Source organism: Oncorhynchus masou, chromosome 25, assembly GCF_036934945.1.
Source record: "Oncorhynchus masou masou isolate Uvic2021 chromosome 25, UVic_Omas_1.1, whole genome shotgun sequence".
In the NCBI taxonomy this organism is placed as follows: Eukaryota; Metazoa; Chordata; class Actinopteri; order Salmoniformes; family Salmonidae; genus Oncorhynchus; species Oncorhynchus masou.
The window spans coordinates 21,373,736-21,389,069 of NC_088236.1; the positions used below are offsets into that span (position 1 = coordinate 21,373,736).

Genomic DNA, 15,334 nt, shown 5'->3' on the forward strand with positions numbered 1-15,334 from the left:
AATAATGTCGGAGTGTGCCCCTGTCTTTCACGTTTGTCGTAAGGATCGGACCAAGGCACAGCGTGAGTAGAGTTCCACATAATTTTAATAAATCGAAACTCACTGAACAAATCAACAAACCAACCAAACGAAACGTGCAGCTACTGGTGCACACAGGCAACTAACTGTAGACAAGATCCCACAACACACATGAGGAAAATGGCTACCTAAATATGATCCCCAATCAGAGACAACGATAAACAGCTGTCTCTGATTGGGAACCATATCAGGCAAACATAGATATATAAAAACCCATAGACATACAAAAACTAGAGTACCCACCCGAGACACACCTGGACCTAACCAAAATATATAGATAAACAGATATCTAAGGTTAGGGCGTGACACTGTCTGTAAACTAAAAAAAAACAAGAACATTGTGCTGTTTGGTTTGCTTAATGTAAGGAATTTGATGTATAGCATTTACTTGTAATTTTTATACTTTTACTCAAGTATGACAATTGAGTACTTTTTCCAGCACTATACTTAATTACATTTAAAACTAGATAGTTTTAGACTTTTACTCAAGTAATATTTTACTTGTTGACTTTTACTTAAAGTAAAGATGCCTTAATCAAAAATGACTCAATTATGACAATTGAGTACTTTTTCCACCACTGTTGATTGGTCAACTACATATAAATATTTGTTTACACTAAATTAGAATTGTAGTAAATACATAACTACTAATAAGTTGAGAAATATACATAAAATGTACTCAAGGTTTATTCAAATTACAGTGCATTCTGAAAGTATTCAGACCCCTTCCCCTTTTCCTCATTTTGTTAACAAAAAGTACATTTCACTCTACTTGAACAATCACAGATAGTTTTCTGGCATACGGCTTAAGTACTGAGTAGTAACTGCTGTATTTTATTAAGACTCAGCGGTTCCATAATAATGTCAGAATGGTGGTCCTGGAAAGTTTACATGATGCAGAATCAGAGTCCATAAATACCCTGGAAGACCACAAGATGTCTTCATTGAGTCAATTTCTGACTGATTGTAACAAGGGGCTCAAGTCAATAACTTGCAACATGTAGGCTACTCAGTAGAGTCACAGCATGGTTGGGGAGAAATAGATGTTAGACTGAGAGCGAAACCATGAATCATAGACACAGGAAATAGTTGTTTTTTACAGTACACTAGTCTAGTGTGTGTGTTGAGGCTACAATGACAAAAAATGTGTAAATTGTCCCCCCAAAAAAGGAGTCCCCCATATCAGTGATAGTCAGTTTAGCACTGATTGAGGAGATGAAAGTTACTAATAGTACAACAGTAAAGCCCTGAGCAGCATAGAGCACAACTGGAATAGTAAGTCTATAGTAATACATACTTGTTTCAAGCAGACCACCATAGTCCCTGTGCCCAAGGAAGCGAAGGTAACCTGCCTAAATTATTACCGCTCCGTAACACTCACACTGCCCCGTAAAACTCACATCAACAGCATCCTCCCGGATACCCTAGACCCACTCCAAGTTGCATACTGCCCCAACAGATCCACAGATGACTCAATCTCAATCGCACTCCACACTGCACTTTCCCACATGGACAAAAGTGAGAATGCTGTTCATTGACTACAGCTCAGCGTTAAAAACACCATATTGCCCAAAAAGCTCATCACTAAGCTAAGGACCCTGGAACTAAACACTTCCCTCTGCAACTGGTTCCGGGACTTCCGGATGGGCCGCCCCCAGGTGGTAAGAGTAGGCAACAACATGTCTGCCACGGTGATCCTCAACACTGGGGGCCCTCAGGGGTGTGTACTTAGTCTACCCTGTACTCCCTGTTCACACACAACTGCGTGGCCAAACACAACTCCAACACCATCATTAAGTTTGCTGACGACACAACAATCCCCAACAACGATGAGACGGCCTATAGGGAGGAGGTCAGAGACCTAGCAGTGTGGTGCCAGGACAACAACCTCTCCCTCAATGTGAGCAAGATAAAGGAGCTGATCGTGGACTACAGGAAAAGGTGGGCCAAACAGGCCCCCATTAACATCGACAGGGCTGTAGTGGAGTGGGTCGAGATTTTCAAGTTCCTTGGTGTCCACATCACCAACAAACTATCATGGTCCAAACACACCAAGACAGTCTTTAAGAAGGCACAGCAACACCTTTTCCCCCTCAGGAGACTGAAAAGATTTGGCATGGGTCCCCAGATCCTCAAAAGGGTCTACAGCTGCACCATCGAGAGCATCCTGACCGGTTGCATCACCGCCTGGTATGGCAACTGCTCAGTATCTGACCGTAAGGCGCTAGAGAGGGTAGTGCGTATGGCCCAGTACAACACTGGGGCCAAGCTTCCTGCCATCCAGGACCTATATACTAGGCGGTGTCAGAGGAAAGCCCAAAAAATTGTCAGAGACTCCAGTCACCCAAGTCAAAAACCGTTTATTCTGCTACTGCATGGCAAGCGGTACCGGAGTGCCAAGTCTAGGACCAAAAAGCTCCTTAACAGCTTCTATAATACTTTCATTAATATTACATTTTGTGTAAGGGCTCTGTTCTATGGAAGCCCATTTCCACAAACAAAGAAGAAAATCTGACTACGAGTTATGAGATAATAAGTCAGAAAATATGAGATGGTGAGTTATTATTATGAGATAGCAAGTCATAAATGTGTTATGTGTGTGTGTGTGTGCTTGTGCGTATGTGTGTGTTTGCATGTCTATGTGAGAGAGCGAGCGAGAGTTTGTGTTGATATTGTTCCATTTTAATTCATTGGAGTGTTTTGTTGATGTGAGTTGGTGCCTGTTTGATGACGTCTGGTTGACATCTAATTTCATTCAATTCAATCCATTAAAGGGGCAATCTGTGATTGGTACATCCATTTTTGGACTTTTATATAAATTATTAATATATAATCGTTGATTCTTGAAGAATGTAACTTAGAAATGCTTCATGAGCAACAGTCGTACCCCATCAGAGCCCCAAATATAAGCTTGTTTTACTCCATTGTTTGTAAACAATGTAATTATGAACTAACACTGCATAGCTTCAAAACACAGTTAAAACTATAATTTTCATCTCCATTCCTCAGCTGTTTACCAAATAAAATATCCAGTAGTATGATTTGTTAATGTTTGAATTCCAGATTGTTCCTTTAAAAGGGGTCAACCTGCAGGACTGTCCATGATTCAGAATTACAATCTCATAATAATAACTTACTATCTAATAATTATGACTTACTATATCATAACTCGAAGTCAGAAATGTTTTTCTGGGTGGCGTGAACCGCTTCCAGACTATTCATGTAGTTAGTGCTATTTGTATTTCTGTTGTGGTAGTTTTTTATTGCCATTTTCATTGTAACTGAATCTCTGAATCAATCCACATCACGGAAAGGAAATTTAAAGGAAATGTTCCCACTTTAGTGGAGGCTGCATTCATGTAGGACCATGTCCTTATATACTCTGTTATGTTTTTGTGTTATCACAGGGTTTAAACTAGCTGTATGTTTGGCTCCTGGCAGTTTAAAGAATGCTGCTTGGGAAAGCCAATAGCTCCTCCATGTTTTGGCTTCCCTGCATGTGTCCCTCCTCAGTGTGTTGACAAGGGTGACACTAGCCCTCTTAGAGAGGGAGACACCATGCCTACACAGACTGGCATACAGTCAACTGGCTCTTGCACTGTGTCAGTGTACTGGGTACTGTTTAGCTGGGTAAAGTAGGCCTACTGCTACATCAAGTCCAGAGTCTATAGCTTTCTTAAAAACGCTTATGGCTTCAAAGTCATTATCAAATCTGTGAAGGCAACACCACAACCTTCGGTCCAGGGGGGAAAAAAGTATTTAGTCAGCCACCAATTGTGCAAGTTCTCCCACTTAAAAAGATGAGAGGCCTGTAATTTTCATCATGGGTACACTTCAACTATGACAGACAAAATGAGGAAAAAAATCCAGAAAATCACATTGTAGGATTTTTAATTAATTTATTTGCAAATTATGGTGGAAAATAAGTATTTGGTCACCTACAAACAAGCAAGATTTCTGTCTCTCACAGACCTGTAACTTCTTCTTTAAGAGGCTCCTCTGTCCTCCACTCGTTACCTGTATTAATGGCACCTGTTTGAACTTGTTATCAGTATAAAAGACACCTGTCCACAACCTCAAACAGTCACACTCCAAACTCCACTATGGCCAAGACCAAAGAGCTGTCAAAGGACACCAGAAACAAAATTGTTGTCCTGCACCAGGCTGGGAAGACTGAATCTGCAATAGGTAAGCAGCTTGGTTTGTAGAAATCAACTGTGGGAGCAATTATTAGGAAATAGAAGACATACAAGACCACTGATAATCTCCCTCGATCTGGGGCTCCACGCAAGATCTCACCCCGTGGGGTCAAAATGATCACAAGAACGGTGAGCAAAAATCCTAGAACCACACGGGGGGACCTAGTGAATGACCTGCAGAGAGCTGGGACCAAAGTAACAAAGCCTGCCATCAGTAACACACTACGCCGCCAGGGACTCAAATCCTGCAGTGCCAGACGTGTCCCCCTGCTTAAGCCAGTACATGTCCAGGCCCGTATGAAGTTTGCTAGAGAGCATTTGGATGATCCAGAAGAAGATTGGGAGAATGTCATATGGTCAGATGAAACCAAAATAGAACTTTTTGGTAAAAACTCAACTCGTCGTGTTTGGAGGACAAAGAATGCTGAGTTGCATCCAAAGAACCCCATACCTACTGTGAAGCATGGGGGTGGAAACATCATGCTTTGGGGCTGTTTTTCTGCAAAGGGACCAGGAAGACTGATCCATGTCAAGGAAAGAATGAATGGGGCCATGTATCGTGAGATTTTGAGTGAAAACCTCCTTCCATCAGCAAGGTCATTGAAGATGAAACGTGGCTGGGTCTTTCAGCATGACAATGATCCCAAACACACTGCCCGGGCAATGAACGAGTGGCTTCGTAAGAAGCATTTCAAGGTCCTGGAGTGGCCTAGCCAGTCTCCAGATCTCAACCCCATAGAAAATCTTTGGAGGGAGTAGAATGTCCGTGTTGCCCAGCAACAGCCCCAAAACATCACTGCTCTAGAGGAGATCTGCATGGGGGAATGGGCCAAAATACCAGCAACAGTGTGTGAACACCTTGTGAAGACAGAAAACGTTTGACCTCTGTCATTGCCAACAAAGGGTATATAACAAAGTATTGAGATAAACTTTTGTTATTGACCAAATACTTATTTTCCACCATAATTTGCAAATAAATTCTTACAAATCCTACAATGTGATTATCTGGATTTTTTTCCCCTCATTTTGTCTGTCATGGTTGAAGTGTACCTATGATGAAAATTACAGGCCTCTCTCATCTTTTTAAGTGGGAGAACTTGCACAATTGGTGGCTGACTAAATAATTTTTTGCCCCACTGTAAATGTTCTTGGCCTACTACAAGTGCTTCCACACCAAGTCATTATATCACAACTGCTAGAGTCATGCATCTTTACACAACATTTTGGAGCACATTATTTTTGATTTACATCCACTATGTGCGTTGGTACATGATACATGATAATAACATGCCTTGACACCGCTGCTGCTGTTGATATAAGTCCATCAGGAAGAGCATTGGAAGCAGAGGAACCATGTTAATAGTTAATTTTCTCTCCATTTTTTGAAGTGTACAAAAAAGCTTTGAAGCACAGGTTTTCCATCCAGAGCAGCTGTCTGCATCTGCAGTTTGTCACAGCAAGCGACAGGCAGACCATCCATTGTGTTCATTAGCTGGGCTTCCAGCCAGTTTCCCATGGTTCTGTGTTTGTGTGACATGTGTAAACTAAGGCGTGCGAGCTGATACTGTGGTACACAACTGTCCCAACCTCAGAGTTCTGCTTCCCAGTCCTGAGAGCCCCCTTTCTAAAGTCTTGCATTATGTTCATAGTTGTCAGGCCAAGGGACAAATGGATTATGATTCCTGATGAATATGTTATGATCATTTATATTCAATAGTAATTTTTGAAACTATTCATTGTATGAAAATATAATTATTTATGCACGCTATGACTGCAGTTTTGCTGCTTCCGTATTTTACAATAGGATTCACAAAGCAACCAGAAAAGGTAACAAAATATAATATTCACAAAATATCTATAAATTAAGGCTGTTTTCTACAATATGGTCAGAGTATGTGCTGTATGTTCACCCTCTGTATGCATATCCATATTATACAATTTTACATAAATTAATCAATAAATAGGCTTTCACATTATCAAGCAGCAGAGAACTGTATTACATTTGTATTAGAAGAACACAGAACAACAAGACAGGACCCCACACAAGGACTCCTTAAAACTCACAGAGGAGGGGAGGAGACACGAGGTGCCACCCCCCTCCTCTCATTCTCAGCCTGTTCATGATAACAGGCCAAATGCAGGTAAATCTTTTCCTTAGACGTGAAGGATGGCAGGGCCGGGGGAGAGGGATGGGGGTAGTAGAGGTGAGGGGACAGAGAGGGTTTTCAGGGTGGTGATGGTGGGGGAACATGTAGGTCAGTGAGTTATGCTACACTCTTAGAAAAAAAGATGCTATCTAGAACCTAGAAGGATTCTTCAGCTGTCCCAATAGAAGGACCCTTTAAATAACCTATTTGGTTCCAGATAGAATCCTTTCGGGTTCCATGTAAAATCCTTTCCACAGAAGGTTCTACATGGAACCCAAAAGGGTTCTACTTGGAACCAAAAAGAGTTCTACCTGGAACCAAAAGGGTACTCCTATGGGGACAGCCGAGGAACCCTTTCGGAACCCTTTTTTCTAAGAGTATAAGTAGAGTCTGTTTCTATTAACGTTAGTAGAACAAAAATAGGACAGCACTCTGGTGAATAAACTTAAATTAAAAATTTTACTGCATCACAAATGTTTGTTGTCCTGACACTGATTGCCATTGCCTCCTATGCACGCTGAAGAAAGGCTCATACCTAAAAAGTTTGTGTAGCAATAAAAATATGTTCATTTCAGTTTATTCATTGGAGTGCTGTCCTATTGTTTTGTACATACAGTACAATGGCTCAACACCCGGTCTAAGTTTATACAAGTGGAGTCGAGCATGCTGTTTATCTTGTCATGTTTCTATTAGTAACCATGGAATCTTGACAGACCCCCCAGTCGTGAGTAGCGGAGCACGTTTCTCAGTGCTAACACCTTATCGGTGCAGAGGAATGGGAGAGAATGGCTCACATGTCATGTGGCTGACTCTCTGAGGACAATGTGGGAAGGTGGGTGAGATAACTCCGATAACCCAGTCCACCCTAACCTCTGACCTTATCCCAAGTGCCAGGGGGTGATGGTAGGGGTGAGGATGAGGGCAGGCCCCTAGCAGAAGTCCAGTCCAGTTAGGTTTTTGCTTCCCCTTGGGAAGCCTGTTGCTGTTACTGTTAGAGAGACAGGTAAATTAAGTGTAGATTAGTGTTAGCATCTAAGGGGAGAACAGAGAAAAGTGTCAGAGGAGGAGAGCTAACGCTCCCCCTGTGAGGTCCCACCAGCTAGGCCTACTGGACAGTACTGTACGCCTGGGTGCTGTGTGGCTAAAAGGATAGTTTATTCTTGAAGGTCCATCCTTTCTTCCTCATTCAGAATGATGAATTCGTATTGTAGACGTTGTACTGTAGAAAATAACATACAGTTATTTGAAATTCAAAATATAACTTTACAATGTACAAAGTGTAGGAGTTTAGATTAATCATAGTTGCAGATACAACATAGTCCTGTTCTCCTTTGTCAAGGCTCAACTAAACTATTCTCTTCCTTTTTGTTTCTCTTCTCAATGGTGATACCAGATTCAATTCAGGGTCTGTGTATTCTAATGCCACCATTTTGTTCTTAGTTTTTGCTTTGTTCCATCCAAACCCTGTCATTTCACTTCACCACTGTCTCTCTCCATGTCCATATGACTAGCAGGGTGTGTAGACTGGCTATCTGCAGCCACACTCTGCCACTACCATGCCCTCGAACTTATACTTGTACGTGACCACTCCTGTGTCATCCAGGTAAAGCAGGGAGATGGGATCCAGCTTGGTGGGCACACAGCATGCTCGCACCACCCTCTGCGGGCTCTTCATGCTCACCAGTGTCTGGACGATGGCGTGCTTGGTGGGCGTCACGTGTTCGGTCAGTGGATATGTGCAGACGCCGCTGCTCTCAAAGGCCTCGTACCCAGCCGGTGCTAGGATCCAGCTGTCCCAGCCAATGTCGTCAAACTCCACATAGAGGGACTGTCTCAAGCACTGGTTGCCCTTGGCGTTGCGGCGGATCCTAGAGGCTGTGTCATAGATTAGGTTAGAGGGCATCTGGATCAGGGCCTCTTCGTCCTGCTCTTCCTGGCCCTCAACCCGGCTCAGCTCCCCCCATAGTCCATTCAGCCCCAGCCCCAAGTCACCCTGAAGCACAGCCTCCGAAGTCTCGTGTCCAATCATCTCGTTCAGCTCCTGCTTGTCGTCACGGTGATCACCGCTCTGGTCATTGGAGAAGACGATCATCAGGGGTTTGTGTTTGTCCTGTGGGCTGGTGTCTATTTCCATGTCTTCCCTAAATGTCCTCCTCCCCTCTTCCTCTCCTTCTCCTTCGCCCTCTGCCAGTGCCTGCCCTCCATTCCCCTCAGAGGCCAGGCTTGCTATGTGCACCTCCAGCCTGTGGGTTGTGCCGTACTCTGACTTGCACCAGCGTTGGACAGCAGCGGTCAGGTCAAAGGCCTCCCAGCCACTATCAGTACCATAGACCTGCCGTGATGCCAGCTCTACTAACTGCTCCCGTCCCCCACCTCCTCCTCCTTTCTCAGTGTCCTCCCCTGTTCTGTTGTCCTCCTCTATTTTATTCACCCCCCTATCCACATCGATGGAACAGCAGTGGAGAGAGTAGCAAGTTTTAAGTTCCTCAGCATACACATCACAGACAAACTGAATTGGTCCACTCACACAGACAGCATCGTGAAGAAGGCGCAGCAGCGCCTTTTCAACCTCAGGAGGCTGAAGAAATTTGGCTTGTCACCAAAAGCACTCACAAACTTCTACAGATGCACAATCGAGAGCATCCTGGCGGGCTGTATCACCGCCTGGTACGGCAACTGCTCCGCCCTCAACCGTAAGGCTCTCCAGAGGGTAGTGAGGTCTGCACAACGCATCACCGGGGGCAAACTACCTGCCCTCCAGGACACCTACACCACCCGATGTTACAGGAAGGCCATAAAGATCATCAAGGACATCAACCACCCGAGCCACTGCCTGTTCACCCCGCTATCATCCAGAAGGTGAGGTCAGTACAGGTGCATCAAAGCTGGGACCGAGAGACTGAAAAACAGCTTCTATCTCAAGGCCATCAGACTGTTAAACAGCCACCACTTACATTGAGTGGCTGCTGCCAACACACTGACACTGACTCAACTCCAGCCACTTTAATAATGGGAATTGATGGGAAATGATGTAAATATATCACTAGCCACTTTAAACAATGCTACCTTATATAATGTTACTTACCCTACATTATTCATCTCATATGCATACGTATATACTGTACTCTATATCATCGACTGCATCCTTATGTAATACATGTATCACTAGCCACTTTAACTATGCCACTTTGTTTACATACTCATCTCATATGTATATACTGTACTCGATACCATCTACTGTATCTTGCCTATGCTGCTCTGTACCATCACTCATTCATATATCCTTATGTACATATTCTTTATCCCCTTACACTGTGTATAAGACAGTAGTTTAGGAATTGTTAGTTAGATTACTTGTTGGTTATTACTGCATTGTCGGAACTAGAAGCACAAGCATTTCGCTACACTCGCATTAACATCTGCTAACCATGTGTATGTGACAAATAAAATTAGATTTGATTTGATTTGTCCTCCCCTGTTCTGTTGTTCTCCCCTGTTCTGTTGTCCTCCCCTGTTCTGTTATCCTCCTCTGTTCTGTTGTCCTCCCCTGTTCTGTTGTTCTCCCCTGTTCTGTTGTCCTCCCCTGTTCTGTTATCCTCCTCTGTTCTGTTGTCCTCCCCTGTTCTGTTGTCCTCCCCTGATCTGTTGTCCTCCCCTGTTCTGTTGTCCTCCCCTGTTCTGTTGTCCTCCCCTGTTCTGTTGTCCTCCCCTGTTCTGTTGTCCTCCCCTGTTCTGTTGTCCTCCCCTGTTCTGTTGTCCTCCCCTGTTCTGTTGTCCTCCCCTGTTCTGTTGTCCTCCCCTGTTCTGTTGTCCTCCCCTGTTCTATTGTTCGCCCCTGTTCCATTCTGCTGCTCCAGCTCATAGATGGTGACCTTACGGTCGACCCCGGCGTAGAAATTGCGGTCGGTCTGAACCATGGTGTAGAGACGCAGCTCTGCGGCGGTGATGCGTTCATGTTGGGGGAAGGGTACGTTGAAGAGCAAAGGGTGTCGTCTCACCCCTCCACTACCCAAACTGCAGGGAGGTGAGTCTGCAGGAGAGGAATACACAGAGACAAAGGCTGTTCATCAGTAGTTCTCCTTGTTGATGCTTGAATAGACCACCATTGTACTACACTTCATGCAGAATTGGAAGTACAGCAAGAGCCAAGATTTTGTCCAACACACTTCTGAGGAGCAATTGCAGCTTTACTGTAACATCCCATTCAACATTGAACTAGATATGAATGAATATGTACAGTTGAAGTCAGAAGTTTACATACACCTAGGTTACACTTGTTTTTCAACCACTCCACAAATGTCTTGTTAACAAACTATAGTTTTGGCAAGTCGGTTAGGACATCTACTTTGAGCATGACACAAGTAATTTTTCCAACAATTGTTTACAGACAGATTATTTCACTTATAATTCACTGTATCACAATTCCAGTGGGTCAGAAGTTTAAGTTGACTGTGCCTTTAAACAGCTTGGAAAATTCCAGAAAATTATGTCATGGCTTTAAATCAAATCAAATGTATTTGTGACATACACATGGTTAGCAGATGTTAATGCGAGTGTTGCGAAATGCTTGTGCTTCTAGTTCCGACAATGCAGTAATAACCAGAGAGTAATCTAACCTAACAATTCCACAACTACTACAACTTGTTTTGGGTCGCAGGCTGGGATCCATTCCGTTGTCCTGGGTGGAAGGCAGAACACAGGATCCGCTTCGCGAAAGTCATATTCCTGGTCGTACTGATGGTGAGTAGATGTTGCTCTTATATTCAGTAGTTCTTCCTGACTGTATGTAATGAAACCTAAGATTACCTGGGGTACCAATGTAAGAAATAACACGTAAAAAAAACAAAATACTGCAACAAAATACTATAATTTCCTAGGAACGCGAAGCGAGACGGCCATCTCTGTCGGCGCCGGAAGTCTTTAGGAGCTTCTGATAGGCTAATTGACATAATTTGAGTCAATTGGAGGTGTACCTGTGGATGTTTGTCATGCCCTGGTCGAAATATATTATGTTTATTCTTCATTTATTCGGTCAGGCCAGGGTGTGACATGGGTTATTGTGGTGTGTTTTTGTCTTGGGGTTTTGTGGGATGTCTAGCGTTAGTCTATGGCTGCCTGAGGCGGTTCTCAATCAGAGTCAGGTGATTATCGTTGTCTCTGATTGGGAACCATATTTAGGCAGCCATATTCTTTGTGTGTTTCGTGGGTGATTGTCCTTAGTGTCCTTGTTCCTGTCGCTGTGTTAGTTTACACTAGTATTTTCTGTTTCGGTTTTCGTTACGTTCATTACGTTCTTTGTTTTGTAGTATTTGTATTGATTCGTGTTTACGTTTGTTGATTAAACATGCATCGCAATCTACACGCTGCATTTTGGTCCGACTCTCCTTCACCGCATGAAAACCGTTACAATGTTATTCAAGGCCTACCTTCAAACTCAAAGCCTCTTTGCTTGACATCATGGAAAAATCAAAAGAATTCTGCCAAGACCTCAGAAAGAAAATTGCGGACCTCCACAAGTCTGGTTCATCCTTGGGAGCAATTTCCAAATGCCTGAAGGTACCACGTTCATCTGTACAAGCAATAGTACGCAAGTATAAACACCATGGGACCACGCAGCCGTCATACCGCTCAGGAAGGAGATGCATTCTGTCTCCGAGATATGAACGTACTTTGGTGCAAAAGTGCGAATCAATCCACCAGAACAACAGCAAAGGACCTTGTGAAGATGCTGGAGGAAACAGGTACAAAAGTATCTATATCCACAGTAAAACGAGTCCTATATCGACATAACCTGAAAGGCCTCTCAGCAAGGAAGAAGCCACTGCTCCAAAACCGCCATAAAAAAAGCCAGACTATGGTTTGAAACTGCACATGTGGACAAAGATCGCATGTTTTGGAGAAATGTCCTCTGGTCTGATGAATCAAAAATAAAACTGTTTGGCCATGATGACTGTCGTTATGTTTGGAGGAAAAAGGGGGACGCTTGCAAGCTGAAGAACACCATCCCAACCGTGAAGCACAGGGGTGGCGGCATCATGTTGTGGGGGTGCTTTGCTGCAGGAGGGACTGGTGCACTTCACAAAATAGATGGCATCATGAGGCAGTAAAATTGTGTGGATATATTGAAGCAACATCTCAAGACATCAGGAAGTTAAAGCTTGGTCACAAATGGGTCTTCCAAATGAACAATGACCGCAAGCATACTTCCAAAATTGTGGCAAAATGGCTTAAGGACAACAAGGTCAAGGTATTGGAGTCACCATCACAAAGCCCTGACCTCAATCCTATAGAAAATTGGTGGGCAGAACTGAAAAAGTGTGTGCGAGCAAGGAGGCCTACAAACCTGACTCAGTTACACCAGCTCTGTCAGGAGGAATGGGCCAAAATGCACACAACTTATTGTTGGAAGCTTGTGGAAGGCTACCCGAAATGTTTGACCCAAGTTAAACAATTTACAGGCAATACTACCAAATACTAATTGAGTGTATGTAAACTTCTGACCCACTGGGAATGTGATGAAAGAAATAAAAGCTGAAATCATCATTCTCTCTACTATTATTCTAACATTTCACATTCTTAAAATAAAGTGGTTATACATAAAACAGGGAATTTTTACTAAGATTAAATGTCAGGAATTGTGAAAAACAGAGTTTAAATATATTTGGCTAAGGTGTATGTAAACTTCTGACTTCAACTGTAATTGTATTTTTTTTAAATAAATTATGAGAAATTCACCTTGAAAATGTTTGGATATTCTCAACCAAATAATTAAAAAACACTGAAATATTTCAGGTGCTACAGTATTTGTAAAAAAAAAAAAAATGTATTACAAATCTTATTGAAAATGTTTATCCTTCATTGTTTTTACTCTATGCATGCATGTGTTGACCTTCTACAGGTCAATTTTGATACGTAATACATTTTTGATGAACAGTTGTGATAATAATACTTTCATTATAAAGGGATAAAGGGCTTACAGCACAATAATTATTTTTTACTTCAAATGAAAGAGAAGAACACCATCTAGCATAATTTGAACTCAGTACAGGATATGGATACCCAATACAGTACAGCGGTCCTCTACCTTCATTCTTGAAGCTGCGGATGATGTTGGCGGTGGGCATGGTGGTGCGGTCATTGGCGAAGCGGTTGTACAACTCCATCATGTACTCAGGAGGCTCCACACGGGCACTGCCAGGTGGCTGGGCAGGAGGGCCCAGGCCAGACAGGTTGAAGGTCCGGAGAAACTGGCCTCTCAGATTCACCAGCAGGCTCTGCATGTCCACATCATTGTCCTGCTCCAACAGAGATGTGTCTATGACTCCCCTGTGGCTGTCCCTCAGCCCGGGAGCAGGGTGATGCCTCTCTGGGGCCAGGGAGATGGGGCTGCCTTGCCCAGACAGGGGCCACATCAGGAGCAGCAAGAAGAGCAGGGGGAAGAGGATCCGGGTGATAAAGGTAGCTTCCAACCTGGGGAGCCCAGTTTCCCCCATGGAGAGGAGTGGTACTGTTGTTGTGTCCACAGGGACGATCCAAGGTTGTTTGCAATTGAACAGAATTAGATCTATCACACGTGTTAATCCAATGGTCCACATTCAGCTTGATGAAGGGTGAGAAACAGCAACCATGTTTTTCTCTTGCTGATCCGGGTGGTTGTCGGTTCTCTGGGGACTTAAAATGTGCTGTTGAACCTTGGAGCTGATCCGTGTGGAGGTCTGTGTTCTGTCGCGCTCTCTGTGTGTTCCTCTCTCTGTGTGTGGCTTGGAACCCAGATAAACTGCTTTTATTCTAGATCTCACACCCTTTATCCTCATGCACACCTTTTGATGTTGTTTACCAAAGAGGCATCTCTTTAGTTTTTTCTCCCAGTATATCCCTCTGTTCTCTCTCCCCCCCTCTCTCTCTCTCTCTCGCTCTCTCTATTCCTTTCTCTCTCTCTCTCTCTCTCTCTCTCTTTCTCTCCCCCCTCTCTCTCTCTCTCTCGCTCTCTATTCCTTTCTCTCTCTCTCTCTCTCTCTCTCTCTCTCTCTCTCTCTTTCTCTCTCTCCCTCTCGCTTTCTTTCTGTCCCTTATCTATGATATGGTAAGCATTTTGTGTGTGTGTGTGTGTGTGTGTGTGTGTGTGTGTGTGTCTCACTACTTCTTTAATGATGATTTTGTAAACATTAGCCCCTTCCTTGTGAAAGCAATATTTTTGGGGGTCAGAAAATCAGGCAGGGATGATATTGTTTATGTGTTTATTTGTTTTGTAAATTGTGGATCTGCAGACACAGGACTTTGCTCCATTGACCAGTTCTTGTTTACAAATCCGTAAAGGGTTTGTTGATGTTTATGAATGCGACAGGATATGTCGCAACCTTCCCAATTGAATGTAATTTTAATGAGGTGTGAGATGTAATGGGTACGGATAAAAGATTTGTTGGACATCAGTAAATCTGCATAAAACAAACAGATTAAGATCAGTTGATGAGAACAGCACAACGCATAATCCTGCATTTCATTTTCATTTTATGACGGAAGTTGTATTATTTCATAAATCAATTGTAATACTTAAAAATGGAATCCTAAAAAACATTTATTTTATTTTGAGAAAAAAGTAAAATGAGAGAGGAGTATGTTGAGTTTATTAACAAAATGCTATATCCACCAATTTTTCACATTTATGTTTTTCATCTGAAATGATTGCTAATTGGTACCTTCATGTGTGTAAAATATTACTGGTCTCAGATTTTTTATTAATAGATTTCAGATGTATATGAAGTTGTTTTGTTTTGCGAAACGCTATGTATCCTCTGTTTAGCTATAATGGAATGTTCATATCCTGTATATTTGACTGTGATATGTATTTGTCTCACCTAGGTATCTTAAGTCACTGTAAATGGCTCTGGATAAGAACATCTGCTAAATGAC

At 43.0% G+C, this 15,334-nt stretch overlaps 1 protein-coding gene across 1 annotated transcript; it reads right to left on the reverse strand.

Moving 5' to 3' along the window:
- Window positions 1–7,952: 7,952 nt before the first annotated feature.
- LOC135513908 (bone morphogenetic protein 10-like) lies at window positions 7,953–13,917 on the reverse strand. Its single transcript, XM_064936911.1, has 3 exons — window positions 13,509–13,917; window positions 10,188–10,454; window positions 7,953–8,782 (listed from the first exon to the last, which is right to left on the reverse strand). The coding sequence occupies exons 1-3, from the start codon at window positions 13,915–13,917 to the stop codon at window positions 7,953–7,955; spliced, it is 1,506 nt and encodes a 501-aa protein (XP_064792983.1).
- Window positions 13,918–15,334: the final 1,417 nt, after the last annotated feature.